This window comes from Ammospiza caudacuta, chromosome 3, assembly GCF_027887145.1.
Source record: "Ammospiza caudacuta isolate bAmmCau1 chromosome 3, bAmmCau1.pri, whole genome shotgun sequence".
NCBI classification, from domain to species: Eukaryota; Metazoa; Chordata; class Aves; order Passeriformes; family Passerellidae; genus Ammospiza; species Ammospiza caudacuta.
This window is the reverse complement of record NC_080595.1, coordinates 56,904,786-56,914,958: the sequence shown is the minus strand read 5'-3', so window position 1 is coordinate 56,914,958 and position 10,173 is coordinate 56,904,786. Positions and strand designations below refer to the sequence as shown.

At 45.3% G+C, this 10,173-nt stretch overlaps 1 protein-coding gene across 4 annotated transcripts in view; it reads left to right on the top strand.

Annotated features, from left to right (window-relative positions):
* The first annotated feature begins 7,879 nt into the window (after nucleotides 1-7,879).
* The window catches only part of ZDHHC14 (zinc finger DHHC-type palmitoyltransferase 14), a 95,124-nt gene continuing 92,830 nt past the window's right edge, over nucleotides 7,880-10,173 (top strand). For all 4 annotated transcript variants that reach the window (XM_058802140.1, XM_058802138.1, XM_058802139.1 and 1 more), the window contains exon 1: nucleotides 7,880-9,008. In XM_058802140.1, the coding sequence (XP_058658123.1) occupies nucleotides 8,758-9,008 (251 nt within the window). In that variant the 5' untranslated portion in view covers nucleotides 7,880-8,757. The remainder of the gene's footprint in view (nucleotides 9,009-10,173) is intronic.

Here is a 10,173-nt window from a genome sequence, read left to right as displayed (position 1 = left end):
GTTTTGTCAACCAGAAATACAGTTCCTTCTATAGCCTCAAGCAGGAAACAGGAGGGGAAGAAGAAAACCTGTAAAAGAGATATTTTTTTAAACAGGAGATACTAGTTAAAGAACAGTATCAAAACATTTTTACTACATTAATTAGTTAATTAAAATAATTGTCGTTGACACCATCCTTTAAATTGTGTGACCCTTTGTAGGTGTGTTCTTTGTTTTGTTTCCTATAGGAACAGACTTAGGCAATTGTTTTAAGTGTCAGCTGGACTTCTCTTCACAGAGAGTAAGTTGCTCAGCTGAATGGAAAAGAGAGGTTTCAAGTTTAACCATATTTTTTTAAGTTTCTAGAAAATCAATGAAAAAAAGACAAATTGATGCCAACACTTTTTAAAGTTCTTGGGTCTGACATACTACCACCCCGGGCACGTCATGATGAGCTGGCTGCTCTAACAGCCCAGCACTAAGGGATACAAGGTCCTGCTCTCCCTTCCTTTTCTGTCTTTAAGCTGTGAATTGTGTCCTCATGTTTTGCCAGCTCTTGCATCATATGGAATGCCTCCATGAGTACATCTGGCTGAGCCTGAAGTTCAGTGGCAGCCTAGACCAATCCAGCTGCTGTCTACAGTCCTACTCTCTGCCCCTTTATATATATTTCAAGTTTATATAATAGATATTTTTTCAAGAGGAAAGCTCTTTATTCTTTCACTTCCCTTTCCTTGGGCATTCTGTTCCTGCCCCTCCCTTGTTGCAGTCCTTTGTCATGCTTTGTCATGTCCTTTGCCAAGTCATTTCAGCATGTTAAAGCAGCAGAAAATTAACTGCCTGGAAAAGGAAAAAAGTGAATAATTTGGGTTTTTTTTTAATTCTGCTGATATTCTTTACCAAGACAGCTCTGCAAAACATCCGATAAGCTGTGGTGAGACTGCAAGGGAGAGGATGGGAGGATCTAAGAAGAGGACAGGCCAACAGCCACCCTTCACTGCAGGTTCAGGCACAAGGAAATGTGGAGCGACAGAGGCTGTGAGCTGTGAGCTCTGCTCAGCACTCACCCATCTTTTGTCACTTCACTTTTGTTGATGTGGTGGCAGCCAGCTGGCCCCTGGTCAGCCTGTGGGCAGGCTCCCAGCAGCCACAGAGGTTAGAGGAAATCCAGCTTGCTTCATCCACTGCCTCCACTGACACTTGTCTTTACATTAATCATGCAGAACACAAAGAACAAGACCTGGCTCAATGGTAGGGAGTTGAAAACAGCCAGAAACTGAAAAGCAGGTGTGTGGTAAAGAGTACAGATAGCTGTGACCCATCATCTGTTTATTTCTCTGAAGTGCTATGTTCATTTCCCATATATTCCTAAAAAAAATTTAAAAAAATATTTTAAAGAGGAAGCCCACTGGAAAAAAAAATAACTGGCTTGATGAAGTGGGATTAGGATACCAGAAATTTCTGTACAGTACCAACTTAATAAATGATGCTGTTCTGCACCTACAAGGCTCTTCACAGGGGAGCAAAGGATCAAACAAACTGTAATTCTCTCCACTCTTTGTGCAGTGCACTCTACTAACACATAATGGGAGATTAAGGAAAAATTATTTCCTGGCTCCAGTGAGGGAACTTGTGATGTGACTGGTAACACTGGAAAACATGGGGGTTTTCCTCATGTAACTGTACTTTCTTGGCCATTTCTTTTGCTTGGCTCATGTTCTGTGTCAGTCTCACAGAATGAAAAAACATTTTTTTTCCCTTCAGTCAATTTAGAGCAAGACAAAATGTTCAATAGGCTTAAAATACTACACTGACAACTTCATGCAATGCTCATCTTTATTTTTTCAGTTGAAATTGTAAGATTTTGAGGGTGTCTGCCATCATCTTTGGAAGCAGTCATTGATCAGGGAAGCATGGCCAATTCCAAAAACTTCTGGATTTTAATTGCATTTTAAGGAGAATTCTCATTTTATTCTGCTGGAATAAATTAAAATATCCATCGATTCTGATTTCTATCCAAAGCAATGAAATTGTATGGTAGAAAGCCAAAGTCAGAAGATGAAAAACTACCAAAATATTCGACTTTATATGATTAGGCAATTTCATATTTTTAACTTACAAACAGCTGTGTTTCTAATGCTTTGAAACAGGGGGGGAAAAAAAAAGCCACCCCAATCAAGAGATATGGTTTCAACATGCAGTGGATAAATGTAAATACAAAATTGATTCTGGTCTCCAGAACTTGCAATGAAAAAGCTCTGTTACCTCATCTTGCCTTCTAAACTCACACACTGCAGAGAAGTAATATATGTTGCACTCTGTTAGAAGGCTGTACAATAAATGACAGCCATCTTGGTCTTTCAAAAGCAAGACTTAAGAGATACTTAACAGCTGTTTGGACCTAAAAACCCCTTATTTTCTTATTCTTTAGAGAGATTCTGATGTGCATTCTCACTCTCTGTTCCTGCCACTGCCTATGAAATGTAATATTTCTAGTTTGCACAAAACCTTTTTCAAAGAAAGTAAGTATTTTCACAAAATAAATAGTTGGTAAGACTCTAAAATGATGGCAGGGAGAGGTAACTTCCGAAAAACAGCATAGATAAAGGAGAGAAATGTTTGTTTAGAAAACCAGGTATATTGTAGAAAACTCTTAGGATTATTTGCCCTCAACATTGTAAACTGGCATGTATGATGTACTGTAGCATTCAGCAAGTATGGAATGTGCAAGACACTGTCAGTGTCTTGCATGGCAGTGCTGTTATTGCTACTTTGTTTGAATTTCTTTAGTTTATTTTTCAAAATTGATTGTGAAGGGTGTCTAAAATGTGCCTGGAAAGTGTGTCCACAGCAGTGCCTAACTTACTTTCCATCTGTAAGAATAGCAGGACTTTCAGTTCAATATTTGATGCTTTAAGTGTTTTACATATTTGTTTATGTAAGCCCCCTTTTCTGATTGGAAGCAAAAAGCAATTTGGCAGTGCTGGATATATGGTGTACAGAGACCTTACATCCAAAATGCTGAAGTTTGCTACTTTGTGTTTATTCAATCAGTTAAATACTTTTCCTGATACTGCTTCCAACACATTCAAGCAGATTCTGCCATCAAGCATGCTAACAGATATTCTATAAATGTAAGGTGACATGTCATCAGAGCAAATTAGCTTCCCTGTTGTTTCAAGACTTGCCCTTGTGACACCTCCACACTGTAGACAGGGTAAGAGACAGGAATTTTCAGCAGCAACAGCTTTTTCATTAGCATTTGCCTAACAGAAAGATAGTCTGTCTTAGTTTCTTTTAAGCTAGGTAACATTGCTGCATCATATTCATCTTTTGCATGAGATCAACCTGAGTCACTGCTAAGAAATTGGAAGAGTACATACTGCAACACATGAACCTACAAAGTTTTTTGAAAGGAGGATATTTGTCCTACCTACTGTAAGATTTCAACTATTTAGTGCCTCAAACCAATTTTCATTAATGTGAATTAACAATAAATACTTTGAGGGATATTGTTGAATCAGGTGAAATATTGATATTTAGTGCTTTTTATAGGGGAGTTTTCAAATTGTTTTGAAAAAAACTTCAAAGAAGTATTGATATAAAAGATATGATAACATATCTTTTATTTTAAAGATAACACATATTTTATTTTAAGGATAACACTTTAAATTCCAATGCAATACTAGTACTGATTAGGGACTAAAATAGGCTATCATGAAAAGTACAATGTGTAGGACTGGATGATCCTGGTAGAATCAAAATAGATTCACTATTGAAAATAAAAGTGTGTTTGTTTTCTGAGTTTGATTTGCAAAATTATTCTTCCCAGGACTCCTCAAAGTCCTTTACATATTTCTCTCAGTTAATATGCCTGAGGTTCACTTCTCACAATGCCTTAAAACCCAAGGAAAGACAGTGGCATGAGACAGCAGCTTGAATGAGGTGCTGGTATTGTTTACAAGTGTTTCGCTTTTGAAGAGTGTTTCTGAAATTAGCCTGAGTGCTACCTGTGAAGATAAGCCAACAATGACATTTTTGCATAAACCATTAACTCTATTTGTGAATGTCTAAAATATTCCATAATCCCAGGAGAGAACAGTGCCATTTGACATGATACAGTCATTAATATTGTCAAAGCACTGAAGACAGAGCTCCAGCAATATGCTAATAGAAACTTGATGAAGACTAAAAATGCTTGTCAGTGAACCAAAAAAATAAAATCTGTCAGCAGCCTTCTGAATACATAGGTGCTGTATTCATTAAGAAAGAAAGAAAAGTTATTAGCTGTTTACAAAGACCATTTCAAAGAATAAAAAATGCTGTGATATCTAAGTTATGAGATTGCAGGCAAACTGCTGACAACAGGCACTACAAGAGGAGGAGGAGGAGATGGGAAGGAATAATGTAGCAGTATCTATTATATGTGTGGAGAAAGGATGCCAATGCATTTTCATGAGAGATGATATCAGAAACTATTTTTACATCCTGCTGCCAAAGGCCTACTTCTTTACACCTTGCAGAGGGAGACAACCCCCCCATATTTTTCCCATGTGTCATTAACATTGCCAAAATTATTTCTGCGTATCAATAAAACGGATTGACCAGGAGAGTGTTTACCAGGCTACTCTGTGTGTAATTTGGTTACCAAAGTAATTAATTTACTCCAAGGAAGGGGAAGTTACCCAGTGCTGGTCAGTCTGTTCCATGGTCCCTTTGTTATCAGGCAATGTTTATGGATAAAGAATTAGCTTATTGTATTAAAGGAATAAATATTCCATTTCAAAATTCAAAATGAAATTATGAAACCAGAAAACACATTGCCTGAGAACTCAGCAGCATCTTTATGTGTTTTTGCTCTCTCTCCTAGGACAACATTCAGCCATGAGAGATGCAGGTGATTGTAACCAACTTTTTTTTCCCCAACTTTTTACAAAAGTTTGCTCAGTTTGCTTGTGGCTTTTCTGAACTGTATTGATTCCTATTGCATGTCCCAAACTAGTTCATTCTCTATAGCTTACACAGCTCTGCAAAACTGTAAAAGATGAATCAAAATGAATCTTTGTTAGCACTAGTTTATGCCAGTGCTAACATAAAACTATTGAATAATTTAGTTTGGAAAAGAGCTATAAGATCATTGAGTTCAGCTGTAAACCTGGCACTGCTAAATCCACCATGTCCCAAAGCACCATATCTACAGTCAGTGGTTATTCCATCACTTCCCTGGGCAGCCTGTTCCACTGCCTGACTATACTCCTAGTGCGGAATTTCTCCTAATATCCACTCTAAACCTTCCCTGGCACAACTTGAGGCATTTCCTTTTGTCCTGTTGCTTGTTACTTAGAAGAAGAGACAAACCCCATCTGGCTACAAGCTCCTTTCAGGTAGTTACAGAGAGCAGTGAACTCTCCCCAAGCCCTCTTTTCTCCAAGCTAAACAACCCCTGTTCCTTCAATTGCTCATCATAAGGTGCTCCAGACCTGTCACCAGCTCCACAGCTCCTCTTTGGATGCACATGGAGAACGTACAAGGCAGAAACAACAGCAAGCAGCTCTGAGAGTGGTTCTGCCTTATTGTGGGGAGCCTTCCTGGGCTTTCTGCAGGCACCCCTGCACCAGTGCCCAAGTGAGAAGGTCTTGCTGCAGGATGGCATTTATAGGAAAGCTTTCCCTTTGTGGCGGATACCTTTCCAGGACGTGCAGTACTTCCTGGGATGTGCAGTCAGGACACAGTGAGGGTCTGTATGAACATGTCAGCATTGGTGGACAAACCTTGTACTTCCAGCAGTGTGCCCCAATGTCCATCCTGGCCTACATCAGGAATAGTATGGCCAGCAGGAGCAGAGAGGTCATTCTTCCCCTGTACTTGGCACTGGTGAGGAAGCACCTTGAGTGCTGTGTCCAGTTCTGAGCCCCTCAGTTTAGGAAGGATGCGGAGAACAGGAGCATGTATGGAGAAGGGCAACAAGGCTGGTCTGAAACACAAGTCCTAGGAGAAGTGGCTGAGAGAAATAAGAGTTGTTTAGCCTGGAAAAGAGGAGGCTCAGGGGAGACCTTATCACTCCCTACAAAAACCTGAAAGGAGGTTCTAGCCAGATGGAGCTTGGTCTCTTCTCTCAGGCAACCAGCAATAGGACACGAGGACACAGCCTTAAGTTGCCCCAGGGAAGAAGCTCTTCACAGGAAGGGTGACTGAACGTTGGAATGGACTGCCCATGGAAGTCGTGGAGTCACCATCCCTAGAAGTGTTTTTAAGGTAAGACTGGATGTGGCACTTAGTGCCATAGTCCAGTTGACAAGATGGTGTTACTTCATACGTTGGACAGGATGATCTCAAAGGTCTTTTCCAACCTAGCCGGCTCTGTGATTCCAGCAGCGGAATGGAGCATGTGGATGCCGCCGCTGGAGCAGGGAAGCACTGGCACACAGGAGAAGCAGAGCCAGCCGCGCTGGCCCAGCTCCGGGGCAGTCGAGCGCTTCGGGCGGGGGGCACAGGGGAGGAGAGGAACCACCGCTGAGTTACACCGACTGACCCGGAACGCGGCGGGGCGGCGCGGCTGCCAACGGGACCAATTGGGGGTTCCAGCGCCGGCCTTCCGGCCTGACTGAATGACAAACTCGGACGCGGTCCTCCGCGGCGGCGGAGGGCACGTACGGCTGCCCGGGGAAAAGCGGGGCAGTGCATGGGGCGACGGATGCGGGGCAGGCCGGGGAGAGTCTCCACCCGCCGAGAGCCGCGGGTGCAGCTCAGCCCAGCCCGGCCCGGACCCGCCCCGCCTCGCCAGGACGGCTCGGAAGGCATGCTGGGGCTTGTAGTCCCGCCCGACGCCGTCCCGCCTCCGGCGGCAAAACTACAACTGAGCGAAACTACAACTCCCGGCGGGCGGAGAGGCGTGTCTTGAGCGCCGTGTCCGAGCCCGCACGGGGCGGGGGCCGATCCCGCTAGGTCGGGCCGCACGGGCGGGGCTTCTCCGTGTCCACCGTTCGCTGGCGGGACTCGCCCGCCCTCGGGCCGGCAGTGGGAGCGGGGCAGGACGCAGCTGCCGCCCGAGGCTGGCGGCGCACACCGCTCGCGGCTCAGCGGAGCGTGGGTCGGGGACGGCTCGGCTGAGCGGGAGGCGGCGGCAGTGGGAGCGGGGCTCCAGCGCGGACACCCGCTGCCCGGCTCGCTGCCCTGCGCTTCCAGCCCGGCCGGCGGGCGGCTGCCTGCGCGGGGTGGCGATGGAGAAGAGTTAGTGCAGTCACCGCGCTCCAGTTGCTGGGGAGAGGGCCGGGCCGGGCCGGCTGGTGCGAGGGACCTGCTGCCCTGTCGCCGACAAGCGGCTGAGTGACCGACCGGCCGGGAGCGGCGGAGGGTGCGCGCCTGTGTGGTCCCGTCCCCCGCCGGCTCCTCCCGCGGACGGGCGGGCGGACGGGCGGGCGGCCGGCGCTGCGGTGGTTACCGCCTCCCCCTGAAAATGAAGAGGTGGTGGCAGCTGCTGCTTCGGGGTCTGGCTGCCGGGGGGAAACCTGGATAAAGGCTCGTAAAGAAGGGTGAAGAGAAAGTCGCCGCTTTCCGGTTCGCGAAGGGGGAAGCCGGGCGTTTTTTCTCACCTTGCTGCGGGGCCGGAGCGCAGCGAAGCCGGGGACGCCGGCGGGGAGCCGCTCCCGTGCGCCGGGGGAGGGGGCGGGATGCGGGGGGGGGCCCGGCACCGCCGCGGGCCGTGGGCGAGAGCCTGCGGCGGGGCGGGGTGCGAGCGGCGGCGCTGAGCCGGGCGGCGAGGATGGTGCGGGGAGGGAGAAGTGCTGGCAGAGATCTAGCGGCGGAGAAGCCTCCGTGTCCCCTGCCTCCCACCCTCCCTGCCGCGGGGCCGAGGCGCTGGGCGGCATGAGGCGGCGGCGGGGACCTGTTGTGTAGGGGAGGCGCGGGCAGGGAGGATGAGGAGGACCCGCTCCCGAAGCGCTGGTGTCTGTCGGCGAGCGGCCGTGCCCCGGGCTGCCGCGGGCTCGGGAGAATCCCCCGCTGTGGAGCGGTGACCGGGCAGCGCTGCGCCCCTCGGTCTGCGCGGAGCGGCGGCCGCTTCCCGCTGGACTGCGGCTTCGGCAAGAGGAGAGCTTCAAGTGTTCTTCGGAAGCTGGAGTTGCAGCCTGGTTCCTTACTTGCCTTTATTTCTTTTTTCTTTTTTTCTTTTTTTTTTTCCCCTCCCCTCCCCCCTTAATGATTTGTTTCGCGTGTCTCTCGAGGGAACGTCTTAGGAATGGTCATTTTTAGCAGTGGAATCTGCTGCGCAAAGGAGGATTATAACAAATCTCTATGAATGATAGACTCGATTGCTAAACCTTGCCTTGACCAACCTTCTGACCCTCGGAGAAAACTCTCAGGGTGTGCGTGGGAAGGAAAAAACCTTCCCATTTGAAAATAAACTTGATGTAAAAAGACTGATTTTTTTTTTTTTTTTGAGAGCCTAACTGATTTATCATTACTTTTTTTTTCTTTTTGTCCTGTTTTGTGATAAGTTGTTTTTAAAAGGATTGTCCTACGTGGCTGTTTTGTAACTGGTGGAGGAAGGAAGGATCCCTCTCAAGCGTTTCTGATATGACAGCTTTGGTTTCTGAAGAGTTAAGTGGTGTTTGCATGATACACCTATTGCTAATCTGGTAGCAGACTTTTCATCGTTTTATTTGCTTTTTTTTATTAACCGGGGCTGGTGGAGAGGGCTCTCTTGGTCCGAAGAATATTTGCACATATATATTTGTATATATTTTTGGTGGGGTTCTCCCCACATTTTATTCTTTCTTGATGACTCCTGGAGGTGGTAGTGGGCCCATGAAAGACTGTGAATACAGTCAGATCAGCACACACAGCTCTTCGTCTCCCATGGAGTCTCCCCATAAGAAAAAGAAATCAGTTCCCAAGAGAAAATGGGAGGTTTTTCCTGGAAGAAACAAATTCTTCTGCAATGGGAGGATCATGATGGCTCGACAGACTGGAGTCTTCTACCTGACTCTTGTTCTCATCTTGGTCACCAGTGGACTCTTCTTTGCATTTGAGTAAGTGATTTTAAAGTCTTCATGTATCCCATGTCCTCCTCTAGGTATTTATTTTCTGGCTGAAAGCAACACTAACGTTTTTATTTAGGAGAATGCCACCAATATTGATTTATATAATTGAAAATACCATCTGATAAGATGCTGAGGGGTGCACAATACAGTTTGGGTTATCATACTCTGTGGAAAACTAATGAGCATTAAAATTGCAGTTGCTTTTATACCACAGGTTTCCAGCACTTGCTGGCGTTGAAAGAGAAGTGTAAAACAAAACAGCAGGTTTGGGATGACCAGGAAATTGAGGCTCCTCATCTGTCAGTTGCTCTGAGAATCAAAACTGGCACATGCAAAAGTACTGACCCTTTGTCACAGAACTGAATGCAAGAAAAGCAGTATTTTTCATAAGTTTATTAATTGAGCATGATTTTTTTTTTTTCTCTTGACATCATCTTAAAAGCTTGTAAACAAGAATTTGAAGTGAGGAGAAAAAAAAGAGCTGAAGAATTTTGCATGTACCTAGCTTTCCACCACTAGGTAACAGCATTACTTTCTCTTTGTGATAACTTGTATGGGAGTTTAGTCTTAGTTGAAGCTACATTTGCTTTGGAGGTTTTGACTGTATTTTTTTTAGGTAAGCTTCTGGCGTCCTTCTGGGGCCTTTTTCTCTGTAGCTCTGGAGTCCTTTCCATCTGTATGAAGTGAACGCACAGTGACAGCAAATCAAATATACTGATTTTTGCTCTTATGTTGTAGTAGTTAAATTAACTACACGTGGCACTGAAGAATTAGGCACTTGATGTGAGCAGTATTGTGTAACTTTTATTTACTTACTTATATTTAGGAACCAAGTACAAAGAAGTTCACACTGCTAAAATACTTCCCATAAGAATAATTGAGTTATCGTAAAGGGTTAGTAGTGCTCCTTTCCCTGCTTTAAATTATTGTGGTTTGACTTGTGGCAGTAAACTATCTTCAAATTACTTTTTTTCTGCAATAAGAACTATTATTTATAACTAAGCTTCAATGCTGCCTCCAGAAATTGTTTTGCTAAGCAGTACAGTTGAAAACCAAAGGTCATTTGTTACTTGGTGTCTTCAAGCCAGAAGATAAGGATATTAACAAACTCTAAATTGTACCTGTTAAATGCAGATCATCTCAACAATTGTGG